Genomic DNA, 16,087 nt, shown 5'->3' on the forward strand with positions numbered 1-16,087 from the left:
TCCAACTTAGCAAATACATTGACTTAAAATTGCTATTGTAGCTGCCTTAAATTTGTTCCAAACGTATATGTTGCTGCAGATTAGTTGCACATAAATGCAATTTCTTGGTGACATCGTTGCCTGTGAGGTACACATTTTTAGTCAGAATTCATTGTTCTACCTTTGGCCCTTCATCTTCTGTGTAGGAAGAATTCAGGCACTGCTTCTGAGACACTGTCAAGCTTTTCTTGATCCTTTTGTGTTTCTGTTTCATTGGCATTCAAGACATCATCTTGGATGCACATTATTAACCTAGAAAACTCTGACTTTTAAAAGTAAAAGTGGCAAATGGCCGGCACGGTTTTTCAGATCACCTGCAGCACTCTGTTCTTGCTTTTCAAACGTACCACATAAGTATAGAGTATTATACAACAGTGCTATGTGGTCTTGACCTGCAGGTATGTGGAGCTGACTGCCAAATACCTCAACTTCTGCAGGTGAAATGGGTGACATAGGAAAATGTCTCTCTGTTATCCAGTGTTATGATATCCTACTTGAGAGTATGTAATAGTTGTGCCGTGGGCCTCCGATTAATCTGGTTTTATCCAACTAGATGGTGAATAGAGAATCACAGTAAAATTCAGCACTGCCATGCTAGGAGGGTCACTAGTAACAGAAAGGTTACTGACTCCTATTGCCATAGGCCAAGGGTGCCTTTTCTAGTCACAGAGGAAGAATAGGAAATTATTTAGTTAAAACAGTCAACAAACAGTCATATGTCGGCCTCTGAGGACCCTGCAGGCTTTAGGAAATGAAGAAGGCAATCAAAATGGAAATGCTGCTGCTTTGAAACTACATTTGAATCTCCAAACAGTTCTTCTTGGCCTTATCTTTCACTTTCATAATGAATCATGTCTGCCCCCTTTCCAGCTGAGCCTTTATCTGCTCTCACTGCACTCATACCCTCATACACACTCATACAAAACCACACATAAACAAACAAACTGAGTTTCGTCACCATCCACCTGAGTCACACAGAATAATCTCTCCGGTTGATGAAGTCACAGGCAGCCTTGTCACTTTACAGCATGAGTGTGTGTGTGTGTGTGTGTATGTGTTTGTTTACAGGCCACACTGTCTACTGTAAAGATGTCATACAGTAGATTGCATTGCTCAGAGGGGTTATGTTAGGTAGCATGTCTGCATGATGACTGCAGTATGTGTGGGTAGTGTTGAGAGCAGTGTCATCAGCAGAGACAGAAGCGGGGAATCTTCAGGGTGCCACTTGGAAAGTAAAACACCATTGTCTAAATTCTGAGCCTACCCACAGGACGCTCAACTTAAAGAAATTTAAACCTCACACTGAGTCTCCTAACACTGGGGCATGAGTAAAAATGCCATATAAGTTCAGGGGCATTTAACATATTGTTTTACTTACTGTACATTTTGTAACATAGAATGTTACAGGCATCTGTTAGTGTTTTTCAATTTTTTTTTAAGCACCCACATTATGTCATTGTGGTAAGTATTCTTTCAGCCCACTGTCTGGTTAAAGGGAAACTCCACTGCTTTTACACAAGGTCACTTACCAGGCCGGATTGTCTAATAAAAGATTTGTTGGTAATGTAGGATTTTCAGAGAATTACCCACATAAGGAAAAAAAATATTAGGATGTACAAGTCTCTAATGCTGTGAGTTTTGTCTTTTTTTTATTTTAATCTGCATAATGTGAATTTCCCATTTTTATGAAAGTGCCACACTAAATCACTGTAATACCTCTTTAATTATTTCACACATAAATGTGCATTGGTTGTCAGTTGTTTAGCTGCCTCATCTTATTCTCCCCCTCGGCTTGGCTTGAGCAGCCAACAGGAAAAGAAGAAGAAAGTGTAATTTATACAACCTGCTGTACTGAAGCTTGGTTCATGTTCAGAAAGACACTCTCCACTAAGGATGAGTTTAATGGAGGTTGTTAGGTGTGTTTCAAGTGGAGGAAGAATACTTTATTTTCAGCCAAGTTTGTCTTGTGCGCTTTGTGAGCTGATGTTTAAGGTGAAACGTGAACCCTGCAGTTAGACCAGTTGGTAATATCTGTTTCTGAACTTCTAAAAGACTAGCATATAGTGGTGCAATCGATCACAAAACTCACGGGTCGGATCACAATCATATCAATCATAACATCATTTTAAGGTAACATGACGTTTACACAATAATATTATTGTTTCAAAATGCAAAAGTTGATTTTATCCAAATTCTCAAGTAATCGCTGAAATATTCGGTAGAATACTCGACTCCAAAAATGATCGACAGCTGCAGCCCTAGTTTTAACAAAAAAAAGGCTATAGAAATTATGATTTTAACAAAAATAAAATCAAGAAAATAACCAGGTGAATAAATACAATTTTAAAATAAAATATTCAATACTGTTGTTAAAAAGCAACATGTGAAAAACAACTTAAGACCTGAAAACAGAGAGAACCTTATAATGATGGCAATTTTTTTTTGTGTAATTAATTAGCCTACTTAAAAAGCAATTTCGGCAGAAATTTTCTCGTTAAAAATCACGATCGTTAAAGTCTAAAAAATGAGTTATTAATCCGCGGGTCACATGCGTGCCAAACCGTGGGTCATTATCCGCACGGATCAACTGGGACCATTGGACGCCTACTACCATAAGAGGCCAATGTCTGATCAGTTTCCATTCAAATAAGTGCTTAAGAGGCAAAGCCACTGAAACACAAAATGCATCACATTTGTTCACACGCCTGCCAATGACACAAATAAATGACGAACACATCACCATCTAGTTTGTGCCTTTGTCCGCATTTCCATCTGAATGATATGGAGCTATTCTTAGATCTGTGGGAGGATAGATGGGCATCATTTAGATTTTCATTTTCAAAGGCTTCTCTCCTCGTTGCTGTAAGCCATTTTCAATCGACCATTTGTTGGTGTATAGCAAAATGCACAGGCAAATGCTAATTATGTGCACAAAGCCTACTGTAAATGGTTACTTTGGAGATTCAGAGAAAAGGATTTTGACAATAAAATGGCTCCATGACAGTTTGCATTGCTCCTTTCTGAATACAACATTATTAATATTCAGTTTTGAGCATCAGTTCCATAAAAACTCGAGTAGTGATTGGAACTAAACACTGATAACGGATTTGAATTAGTGGATGATTTTTTTTTATCTTTAGCTAATTTTCAATAGAAACTCCTGTATGTGCACATTTGAGCAGTTGATGACAAACCAGTTGATTTCTATACAAAGTCTCTTGGGCCAAATGTGCATGTGCAGTGAAAAGTATGAGTCCAGTCACTGTTGGACTTTTCTTGGCCCCTGTTAGGACATCATGCTTCCCATAAGCATTTGTGGCTTTTGGTCATGACCCTAAGGTGGAGCAGGTTGTCCGGCATTCCACCTTCCTCCTCACTACTCCCACCACCTTTCTGTAGAATTTACAACATTGTGCAATCTTCATCTGCTGCCTCAATGCTTCAAACAGTGACTGAATGTGAAAAATATTTTCTTAAACCCTGGGAAGAAGTATATTTTTTTCTGTGGCTGTGGATGGATAATATGATGAATTTTTGGGATAATGACTGTGGTCTGTACTCACTCACTTTCACTCTAGTAATCAGACTTTCTGATAAAGAAAAAATAATGGCCCAGGGGTTGCATCTTAAAATCTTTCACTTTGGACATAATGTTGCAATTATCCACTGTCCGGCTCTAGTGAAGAAAACATAAAGTATTAGTGGAAGAAGTCCTCTTCTATGTATGTATAAAACGTGAATTAAAAGCTGACCTTGCTTTAGACCCTCAACCTGTCCCCGGGGTATTCCCTTTCTTTTTGTCCAAGATCAGAAAAAAATGAGGTAGTGACTACTTTGGTTGGTTAGTCATTGGGGAGCTGCTGCAGCAGATTTCCTGATTAAGAAAGTATGTACAAATCATTACTGGAGCTGTGCTGCAGGATTGAAGGATGTCAAAAGAATAAATAAGTGAAGGAGATTGAAGAGGATGCCCCAGGCATGACTCACTCCTTTTTTAAATTCAACAACCTCAGAACATGGCAACAAATGAATGTGCTTCATGTTGGTTTTGCGTCTGCTAAAAACTTAATCTTTATTTCCATAAGGTCATGTAAAGTCCTGAGTTTGTCCCAGAACCATGGGCAAGTTTAGGCTACAAACTAGAAAGCAGAACAGTATTTGAAGGAAAATTTAAAGGCCTAATAGGCATGAATACATATAATATATGACATTAGGAAATAACAGTATGTTGTTCAACTCTTTTTTTTTTTTTTTTTTTTTTTATCTATTCAGTGCTCTTGGAGGCTCCTCTGCACTTCACATCCCAGCATTCCCCAGTGGAGGATGCCTAATTGACTATGTCCCTCAAGTGTGCCAGTTACTCACCAACAAGGTAAAAGTGTTAGCTATAACGTATTTTACTTTTGGAGGGTAAGGGTTCTTTGTGTTAGTGTTCTTTGTGTTAGAAACATGTTCCCATTAGTGTTGGGCTCTGGATTGCCTAACATTATTTGCAATCATTTTGGTATTTCGGTTAAAAGCAAAAATCCTACTATCTACTTATAGTAGGTACTGTATGTATGTCCATCCTGTATTGTGTATTTGTCCCCATGGTGCAGCAAAGCATTGGCTCCACCTTAGAGATTTCTTTTCAGCTGTGTGTGTGTTAATGTGTGTATGTGCACTCATGCACGTGTGTCTGGCATCTGCTGTCGTGGGCGTACTGGCCATACTCCATAGCCTGTCTGAGTGCTTGCTGGCTTCTGCAGGTTGACAGGTAGCTATGCAGTGTAGGTCCAATGTAATGCAATTTGCCTCTGGGGAAATGCCCATTCCCACAATCCCTCCAACCCCACACCCACAAACACATGTAGACATACACATAATGCACATCCATCTCCACCTGTTCACCTGGACTCTGACCAACACACTCACGGTGTCTGGAAGACGTGTGTCCCTGACTGGCCAAAATGTCAGTGGTTCTTTAAGCAGCAGTGTCAGAAGCTGCTCCCTCCAGTCACGGATGCTATAGTCTATGTCTGGAAAGACGTTGAAAAGCAGTCAATAGCAGATAAAGGACACCGTGACAGAGAGAAAGGGGAGTTTTGCTCATAATATCACAATCACTGCCTTTAGGGAGCAAGTACAAATATACTGACATTTTACTACTTCTTACCCACATCACTCCTCACCACCACATTGATTTCAAGCAGGTCTGCTGGTTCCTTTCATCATGCAGAGTTTAAACCACAATAAACACTGCATGCTGTTGTTCAGTATTTTAAATTGTAATATAAATGACATAAAAATGTTGCTTGAGCAATTATTCTGCATTAATGAGTTAGTAATCATACAACAAACATCTTGCCGCTCTCATAGCAATGTATGGAAGACCACAGCCAACACAAAAACAGCACCTGTTTGTTAGCCATTTGTCAGCTGCAGCTGTCACACTCTTATAGTAATTTAAAATACCATTTCGACAGGGAAAATAAGTGAAATATTCCATCTCTGAGATCTTTTTGAGTTCAAAATGTGCACTGTGTAAGTGAAATGCATCTGTGAATAGATTATCATGACACCAAATCATCTGTAAGTGAGAAGCAACATGTGGAACCATGTTCTGACGCCTCGGTTTGTAATCAGCTTAATCAGTTCTGATTGGGCTGCAACAGGCCACAGTACGTAACTTTGATTCTGTGATATAGGAAAAAGCCCAATGAAGACTACTGTCATATTTATAAATACCCTATTTGAAACTGTAGCAGTCCTTTTGGTCTCTATATACTTACTAAATGTAATTATTAAACATTCAATTTAGTATTTTTGTCTCAGGAGTCAATATGCGACTTGTCATTTGCTGTGGCTGATTGTCAGGCATAAATGGACTAAAATAAAACTGACACTTGGACAGCATGAAATAGCAATTAGCAATGTCTTTTGGAGTTATTGAGCAGCAGAAGTAACCCTGGGACATTCTCTACTTTGAGAAGAGCAGGAAGGCCAAAGCTGAAAGATAAAAGAGTAATGTTCGCCTTCTGTATATCAGATATTGTTTTATTTTTCAAGTGATGTCGGTAAATGGTAAAGAAAAAAATGATTCTATCAACCCAGATGTAGGCTCTTGCAGTCTTTGAAAGGACAGGCTGTGGAATCATGTTGTTCTTTTAACACCATCAATAATGAATTATTTCCTCCCACTTATTCCAGATGCTGATTGTACTGACACAAATATACTGCCACATACCTCAGCTGTGACTGTGACTATGATTGTGCTTGGAGATGGCGGCTAATGAAAACATCTAGCTGCTTTCAATTCATTTCAATAAAATATCTTTAGTGCTAGTTAGTTTTTTTTTTTTTTTTTTTACAGGGATGGTCAGGTAGAACATGGCCTTTATGAGAGAAGGGGAGTGTAATTGATAATGAAAGGAGGGTAATTAAATGTGTCAAGTGTCTGCTTCAGCGGCTTTTACAATTTTGTAGGTTTGTCTTTTTGAGTGAGTTCTAGGTCACTGCTATTCGATTATGAGAGCACTAGTCAGCGTACCTTGTGTTAAAACAACAGTCCGCATCCAGAGATAACAACCAAACAGTTACAACATTTAAATTTACAGCTGGTGTGTACAGTATGTTTTCATTGTTGCCATTCACAGTGCGTTTTCACACATACTATACAGTAGCAGGAGAGGCACTGTCAACAACAGTTGTAGCCATTGGCTGGTTATTGGTTGCAGCAACAGCCTGGTTTGTTCTCAGTGGGGAAATGAATGTCTTTCAAATGCAACAAAGTGAACAAAATTTAAACAATATAACATAAACAAAATGTTTCTGCCCCTGTCTGCTGTTTAAACAGCTCTCTATTATTTTGGTATAATCCTGTAATAATGTATGTAATGGATTTTGATTTGTAACTGATAATTTCCAAGAAATCAATCAATGAGATCTTGTTGATGTGATGCATTAGGTATGGTTGGTCATTTGGGATTCAGTGATGCTGAACCCAAGACAAATTTCCATAAAGAGACAATAAAGCATCTTCATTTTAGTCCATTTTGAATAGACATAAACACTGACCTGCGATTCACAAAAAAACAATCCACAAGTCTCTGCTTCATAAAATTTGATGTTTGACTTGAGTTCATCACCATGTTTCCATTTAGAGCAGTCTCCTGACCCAGCAGTGGACCCACCATGTACTGTTAAGAACCACTCTCTGGGTTTTTGTGTGTTTTCCTGAATGAATAGCCTCTAAAGGATGTATTTCAACTGGTTGCAGTGCACAATAGATGAATTTTGCTTTTAGACTGTGTTATGGCCAATTTTACTCTAGTTATTTGAGATTGTGTGTATTTTCACCTTATTAAAACAAGCATCCCTTTCACAGCTTTCACTCTCACTTACGTTCTGCTCTGCCACCGAAGAGTCATGAATAACCAGACAGATTAAACTCCATAAAGACTTCTTCACCGTACATAAAGTAAAGAGCAATGAGTTGTGCAAATGCATTTCCACGAAGCTGACAAAACAGCAAATGTAAGAATGAGTCATAATATTTCTTACTTCTGGGTCATACTTTCTATGAGGATGCTGCACAAACTGCAATTGGTGTGACATTTCCGCTGTGACTGAGGTCAGTTACTATTACCGTTTAGCTTGATTCCTGTCATTGACATGTAGTAACATTATAGTGAAAACTGTGTTTTAATTATTTATAAACATCAAATACTGAGCTGTGATGTATGTTCCACATACTCTGAAGTGATTATATCCTAGTGATTGTACTTTCAGTATTAATTTTCATTTCATTTGACACTTCCTTTCTGTAGATAATTTTTGTTTTGTTTTGTTTTTTGTTTTTTTTTTGTTAAACCTTCCTGTAGATTAGGTATTCACAAGGCATTGATTTTTAAAAAGAATTTGCACTAGGATATCAGACCAGTCACTCTTTGTATTATCAAGTCCGGCTGGTGTGAATGCATATATGACAAAGAGAGAAGAGATTTCTTAATCACACAGCAGGAAGCACTTCTGGTATTATTGCATCATAGTCCATGCAGATACATGTACAAACACAAAAAATGGATGTGCTGATGTGGGAGTCATGGGTGCAGACAGGTTTAAATACCTGCAGAGCAAGATCACCTATGTTGCATCACTCCAACCTGCAGGCAGCCAATAGAAGGTCACAGTGACAGTGGGGGTGGGAAAGCCTTTCCCAGTATGGGTGTGAAAGTTCAGTGATCCACAGTTCCCTTGAAGCAGACATACACAGGCAGTTTAACTAAATAAACAGCTTATTGAGTATGTGGCCTTGTAGCTTTTGAGAAAGCAAAATTGCCGCCTCCACTGTCCCATGTAAACATAATTGAACAGGAGGCTGAGTCACAATGTGTGTCTGTGTTTAAGAGCTCTTGCAGAGATGAGATCCGTCTCACACAAACATACACACAACTGCATGTATCAGAGATTACTACTTTCCCTTTTCACAAAATGCCGTCATTCATACATGGTTGATGACTAATCACAACCAGTTGCAGTGGAGAAGGCAGCACTGTCTCTAGCTTTATAGCTTTATTCATCATATATGCTGTCCTCGAATGAACTAGTTTGATTAGATTTTTTTAGACTGCTTAGAGTTGGGACTAATAATCAATACCAGCAATATATTGCAGTCGAGCCTTTTGTTATGCATTACAGATACACCAGTCCCAATATAACTTACCATTATTACATTACTCTTGTGCTTCTAGAGCAGAGGGACAGTTTATTTCTTGCAGACCCTAGCTGTGCTTTCCAAAATTTCACTTCAAGTTCAAGTTATGGCTGTTTGACTCTATTTAGAAAGTTTATGTATGTTTTCTCCTATTTAGACCCAGATAGACTAGATTATTGTTTTGCCATCTGTTACAGGGAAACCTTTAAAAACTGTCTGTACAAGGTGGAAAGCACTTCCAGTTTACATACCCTCTTTAGTGCTAGTTAGTATTTTTTTTTTTTTTTTGATAGGGAGGGTCAGGTAGAACATGGCCATGACCAACTGACCTGTTGGTTCACTCACATTGCCATTGAGTATGTCTAATTGAGCTCTACGCTGTAATTTTCTATGCTTGTAAAGGCTCAAAAGGTATTTCGCTGTTGTAATTATTTGATTATATGCTCTGGATGTGTAATGTTAAGATTCAAGCAATTTTTTCTGTGCTCTCTGGAGCTTTGCTAACATAGCTGCAGTGCGATTATACATCAGCTAAGGATCAGTCTGGCTAGGTGGACGGAGTCAGTCACCTTCATGGCTGGTCAGCAGACTGGCTGACTGGCTGCATGTCTTCTCACCTGCCAGGATGCTCAACACTCAAACAAGATAAAGATAACTGTTCAACTTTTGACATGTTAAAGCAACCCTGGCACTCACAAGGCGCTCCACCTGTGCTGGAAGATTCAAGTGGGGGGATAGATTGTGTTAGACATGTAGTTGAGATGAGATGAATGAAAAACTGAAAAGGTAAAGACATTATAAGAAATGTGGAAATTGTATTAAAATGAACACAGTCTTTTTCGTTACATTGACAGACACTGTAGTGGAGCTTTTAACACCAGCTTATTTGGCTGTCAAGTGGTAAGCTAAAGACTTTGTACTTGTGTGACATTTAAATGTGCCTGTACAAAGATAGCATGTAATACTACTTTTATACTCGGAGCCATCTGGTTTTAAAGTAAATGCAACCATTAAAAGGTCATGTCTCCTAATCTCTCCCCCAGCCATGACATGGTTTTCAGTCTGGGTAGGTTTCTCTCAAGAAGTCTCTTTGTTTTTACAGTAGGCCACAGTACTGCCAGCACTTCTACTCAGGCTACACAGATTGGGGGTAAGCTCTGCCTCTGAGGCCTGATTCAGGGTAAAAATGAAAAACCAAAAGCACGTCCTGTCCATATGGGACAGGACAGGCTGTGGCTCCAAGGGTATTTTTCCAGACTGGATGACCAGAACTATCATGACGACCTCAGTTCACAACATCTTCCCCTCCGTCATACCGTATTCTGTCACTTCCTCCTTTCATTTATCAAATTATGATAGGATGGTTTAAAATCTTAATTTGCATGCTGTGATGGCTGTTTGCAAAAAAGAGCTACCAGATGCTGACACGTCATAGTTTTTTTTTTCATAATACTGAAGTGGTATGCAGCTTATTTGTAGCCAGTCTGATTATTCATCATTGGCCACTCTGTCACTACTTTATTACAGAAAACTGGATTTATAGTGAATGATCCAATCACAGCTTGTTGTAAACTGTTTGTGGCCACATGTCACACCTTTTCCTTGGGTATTTACAGTCCAACCTGTTCATATGTTTTGGCTTTCCACAGGTTTTGTTTGAATTAACCTGATAGAAAAATGCTATCTGTAGAATATCACAGTCGCTGTCAATATCACATGATTTTGACTGGCTTGTAGTCTTTCTATTTGTTTTTGGGTTGGGCATCACCAGTGCAACCTGTTTTTATATCACAACCTTAAACAACATCTCCTACTGTATGTCACTATGTGATGTGCAAATGCAGTTTAGTTTTCTCCCTGGCTTTAATCCCATTCTGTTGTGTGTACTGACTCCTCCACATTGTTTTCTCTAGGTGCAGTATGTCATCCAAGGCTATCACAAGAGGAGAGAGTATATTGCTGCCTTCCTCAGCCACTTTGGAACGTGAGTTAGCCAATGCTAGATCACATCCGACACTGAAGATTTCATCAACACATGTTCAGTGACTATTCTTTTGTTACTGTCTTTGTCTTTTTGCTAGAAACTAGGATAATGTAAAACAAGACCATGTGAGATCTTGTAGAAATGTTTGTGTGTGTATTGCAGGGGGGTGGTGGAGTATGATGCTGAGGGCTTCACAAAACTCAGCCTTCTACTCATGTGGAAAGACTTTTGCTTCCTAGTGCACGGTAGGAAAGTCATTAAACACACATTCACTCTTGGGTGTGTTTCTGGTTTGCATAGATCACATCTGATCGCATCTCATGATTTCATGATCCCCTTTTTCCCTTTCTCCTCTTATATATTTCTCTCTGTCTCCTTTCTTTATAGTGGATCTCCCTCTGTACTTCCCCAGGGACCAGCCCACCCTCACTTTCCAGTCTGTGTATCACTTCACCAATAGTGGCCAGCTCTATTCTCAGGTGCAGAAGTCATATCCCTACAGCCCACGCTGGGACGGAAACGAAATGGCCAAGAGAGCAAAGTAAGTATGAACCTGCTGCGGAAAACTGCATGTATTTTGTAACTCATACTAATTAATCTGTATAGATTCTGAAACCTTAATAGCTGTTTAAAACATTTTTAAACAGAAGGTCAGAATGTAATGCACCTTTTTGTCTCAAAAGTAAAAGTAACAGAATGTTTTGAAGGGCATGAAACACTGTTCTCCACAAAGTCAAGTGCATATAAGGACTATGCTCCCAAGACTGATAAGCTTTGATAAAACCATGCCAAGTTATTTATCAGAATGAATATGATGTATGATATGCATTAAATGTAGTAGGACGGAGTAGGACCTTATTGTATCGAATGTGCTAGGCTTCAGTCATTTGTTGATATTCACAGACTTCATTCCACCCTCGGTATACATAAACAGCAGTGACCCCAGAGTAAATCTATAGGCGTCTTCTCTGGTTTGAACAGTGCTTGTTCTTTGCATGGTGAAGGTTAATGCTTACGGTAAATATTTGAAAGATTTGAGGGACTGTAGAAGGCGATAAATAGTGTCACTCATGGATAATGCAATTGTGATCTTTCTTTATTTATCTGCTCAGTCTTGTTTTCTTGTTTTATCTTGTTGAATCCTGAATTTTACAAATGTTTTGGGTTAATTGGAATTTGGAACGCTTGCCTCTGATTGTGAACACTTATTTTTGTACCTGTGTGGTGCTGTACTTATTGATTATATATTTAAACTTTATGATTTGTATGATTGGCCAAATTCACCCGTGGATATGAGAATAGTCTCGACCTTCCTTTCTAATAAGAAAACCGATAAGTGTGTTTATCAGAACTGTTTGCCCTCAGTCTAACCCAACACATCTTGTGGATTGGTGTTTTTTTTTTTCTTACTCGCTTTAATTTTTTTTCACCTCCCATTTAATTTTTCAATATTTGAGTTGTCTTTGTGTTTTTCCCCCACGATTGCTAACAAAGAGACCATGAGTATTATATACAGTGGTACCTTACTTTGCATGCTGGGGCTGAGGCTGACCCAGTAAACTTCTTAGATGCTTTAAACTGTTCAAACACAACTATTGTCACATTTTGATAGTTAATTTGCTGTCTGTCTCTCCCTCACTCAGGGCATACTTCAAGAGTTTCATCCCTCAGTTCCAAGAGGGAGCCTTTGCCAACGGGAAACTCTAGTACTCTCTGGCTTAATGACATGCTTGGATTGTTGCCTATGGGAGTGTGTGTGTGTGTGTGTGTGTGTGTGTGTGTGTGTGTGTGTGTGTGTGTGTGTGTGTGTGTGTGTGTGTGTGTGTGTGTGTGTGTGTGTGTGTGTGTGTGTGTGTGCGCGCGCGCGTGTGTGTGTGTGCATGCGTGCGTGTCATTGTCTACATGTATACGAATATGCACAGACTTACATTTGTGAAATCTACTGTACTCTAACAGTACAGTGAGAATGACTTTTGCACATAGTCTGATGTTGAAATGGTTTCCTTTTATTTAGCTCCCTTCACTTTTTACTATAGTTGTAGAAAGAAGCCTCTTTGCTGTAGAAGTTTAGTTATCGAGGCACTGCAACATGCTACAGCCAAAAATTTGCTGTTAGGATAGCTGATTGTCATTATTGCTCTCGCAGTAAAGGGCCTTATTTGAAAAGCAACTCCAAACGGACACAAACTTGAAGTGACAACCTGTGCAGTCTGTTCGAACTACCAGTAAATAGTGTTTTCTTACTGTAGTGTGCCAACGACACCCGGCTTTAAGCTGTCAAACCACCAAGGTTTGGCTCACAACACTCCATCCAGAGCTGCTGTGCCGTGAACAGATATTTGTTGATATGTAAACTTTAATATGGAAACGATATGAAATCACGGAGTATAGGGAGGGTGAAAAACATCTTTGTTTAGTGTTCGTCTTTGTCACTGACATGACTGTCAAGTTTGGCTCCACTGTCGATGTTTAACTGCTCTCCAACTTTCCTTCAAATTCTTCCTTCAAAGTCCTTTACTGATGTGTTAACAGTACTGTAAATGAATATGTTTTGTCAAAATTTTTATTCAATAAAGAACCGTTTACTCTCACAGTGTGTGATTGAATTTAAAAGTCATCAAACTAAAAACAAGACAGTTTACAGCCTGCTAATGCAGCTCAGTGAAAGTTACTTAGGCTTCAAGCTACTAGCTACCATCAGCGTAAGTACATGCTCACAAGGACAACATCTAGTCTTTAGTTGCCACAGTTACCTTGATCTCCAACTTAATTTAGCACAGTACCATGTTACTGTATGCCAACTACTAGACACCAGCACAAAGTCCAGTAGAGAGAATCTCAACCTTAGTTTTGTATATATTTAGCTGAAAATCAAAGTATTGGACACATTAAAAGTTTCAGGGAAAGTAAAGGTCAGTATAAATTTTTGTCCAATATTTTTTCTTGATTTTTCTCACAGAGCCAAAAATGTCTGAGGATTAAAAGATAATGTCTAGCAATAAAAATGTTTGGAAAGGATGCGGACCTAAGTCATGAAGGTTTATTATCTAGGAGTTAAGGGGTTTCAGTGGATAAGTGAAAACTTTGACTTGCTTGTGGCACTGGATGAAAAGACCTCAGACTTTATCTTCAACGGAGTCCATCTAAGAGCTGCTGTGATATTTCATATTGAACCAGAGTGGTGGCCCAGTTGACCAGCAGTGCTTTCCACAAGCCCAGTGCTAGTGTGGCTAAAGGCAGATAGTGATATTTCTGAAAACATTCTCAAGGAAATTTTTCTTTGAAATATTTCTGGAACCTTGTCAGTGTTTTTTGTTGTTTTGCTCATGTAATAAATCTTAAAACTACTCTCTGCCCTTTAATCGTCTATGGTGTCAGTAATGCATTTAGAAACTGTCGAAATGATGTGAATTGGTAAAAGAGGTTTTTGAAGGAGCCCAGTGTGCTTGTGTAATATGGAGCTGAGGCACAGGGATGATGATGTGTGTGTGTGTGTGTGTGTGTGTGTGTGTATGCTTCAGTGAGGCAGTGTATGCTTGCTTGTTTTCATCATTAAATATGAGGGTCATAGTTAGGGGTCCTTCCTGGCCTCCGGCACAGCCCTTTGCTATATTTATTGTTGGTAATGCAGCAACTGTCAAGTCTAATTGAGAACTATAGGGTGAATGTATCTGGGGCATTTAATAGCATCAAGGCTCTTAATAAAATAATTAAAAACCAAGATTCTTTTTGTCTTTTTCACTGCCCCGCTCCATGTTTCTTGGTCTAACCTTTCCCGACCTGCTTTCAGAACATCTCTGTCAGCCGCAGGACAAGCTGCTCTCATTGCAGAGAGCTGGGGGGCCATTTGAACATGGAGGGAGTTCAAAGGAGGGGTAGCAGGATGATGGGAAGCATCTTTAATGAACATGAGCAAAGAATAGTCTAATTTCACCATCAACTCGAGATGGGACTTTTTACTCACAAGGTACTGATTGATTTTCAGAGTGGATTTAGCCTTATGTGTGAATCTGAAGTTGCTATATCTGAATTGATGGTTCACATTAGCTGAAACACAAAAAAGTGACTGAATCATTGACTTCAAGTGTTGCTTGACTTTTTCCACTGAATGCAGACCATGACATTGCGGTGTGTAAATTGCGACAACTTATATTGTCAATCTGGAAAAAAGTATTCATTCCTGAAGTTTTCCTCAGCCCTTGATGTTGACCCAACTTGACATAAGCCCTTTAACTAACTTGTACACAATTCCTTCCAAAGTGGCTTAATCTGTGTCACTGTTGCGATGCTAAAGTCACATCTAGTTAGCCTCCTCCCTCAACTGTCTACACCCAAACATGGCTCACCTTTACACGCTCTTAAGCAACTTAACACGGATTTATCCAGTGTAATGATCCTGTGAAGGTTCTTCTCAAGGTACCTTTTGAAGATGTGTTTCTTAGCCCCCTGAATCACAGTGCAGAGGTCTGCCAACCCTCCAAGCTAATACTCCAAATCCATTAATCCAGCCGTCTTTAAAAGATCTCAACAGCAGTCAGACAGAATAATTAAAGCCTGGAATAATTAGCTTGGAATCTGTGGATGGGGAATGATTAAATTGATGAGAATGTGTTATTTATTTTTTGTCTTCAGTTCTTGACTGGAACATAGTTTGAAGATGCAATAGTCATTTTCCCTCAGAGGATGAATGGGTGCTTGGGTGCTATTTCAGCTGGGGCAGCCGACCTAACCCAAGCTAACAGAGGAAGACTTGTCTGCTTCAGAAGCAGGTGTCCTTAACTAAAGTGAGCCAGCAAATGTGAATATTAGCATTAGATTAACATTAACTGCTCTGGTGACAACCCTATAAGCAGCTAGCTCGAAGGCAGCAAGGACCTGCCAGCCTGAAGAACTGACAACTGTGTGAAACAGGATCATTTAAAGCTGAGCAACGAGCACCTTCCTGGGCAATAACCCAGAGTTAGCTCTTGGCATCACTCACCCTGCTTCACCCTGCTAGTCGCCGGAAACTTTTGAAAAGTAGAAAAGTACATTGAAAGCTGTTGCTGGCACAAACTGAAGGTGTGTTTACGGAGAGATGATAACAGAAAAGGAGAGAAAGTGTGTAAGAGTGACTGAAAGTCCTGAATCATCACCTTGTGAACTGAAATGGTAAACAGCTGGGGCAGCAGCAAGGACGAGGTAATCAGAAGGAAACAAAAAGCATCCAAAGGCCTGAATCTGTCACAGAGCAGTAACGGTGGACTTTCCTCTCCTGTCATAATGCCCAAATCACCCAATCTCTCAGCCGCCTGATTCTTTGTTTTTCCATCTTTGTTTTTTGTACTACTCTTGTGACTTAACATACTCCTGCAGAAAGACAAAAGACA

General features: G+C 39.3%; 1 protein-coding gene across 2 annotated transcripts in view; it reads left to right on the plus strand.

The window, feature by feature from the left end:
• babam2 (BRISC and BRCA1 A complex member 2) overlaps positions 1 to 13,309 on the plus strand; it is a 68,089-nt gene extending 54,780 nt beyond the window's left edge. For both annotated transcript variants that reach the window (XM_026308441.2, XM_026308367.1), the window contains exons 8-12: positions 4,312 to 4,411; positions 10,648 to 10,718; positions 10,881 to 10,963; positions 11,106 to 11,259; positions 12,362 to 13,309. In XM_026308441.2, coding sequence (XP_026164226.1) covers positions 4,312 to 4,411; positions 10,648 to 10,718; positions 10,881 to 10,963; positions 11,106 to 11,259; positions 12,362 to 12,425 — 472 coding nt within the window. In that variant the 3' untranslated portion in view covers positions 12,426 to 13,309. The remainder of the gene's footprint in view (positions 1 to 4,311; positions 4,412 to 10,647; positions 10,719 to 10,880; positions 10,964 to 11,105; positions 11,260 to 12,361) is intronic.
• Positions 13,310 to 16,087: the final 2,778 nt, after the last annotated feature.

The sequence above is a fragment of the Mastacembelus armatus genome, chromosome 22, assembly GCF_900324485.2.
Source record: "Mastacembelus armatus chromosome 22, fMasArm1.2, whole genome shotgun sequence".
Lineage (NCBI taxonomy): Eukaryota > Metazoa > Chordata > Actinopteri > Synbranchiformes > Mastacembelidae > Mastacembelus > Mastacembelus armatus.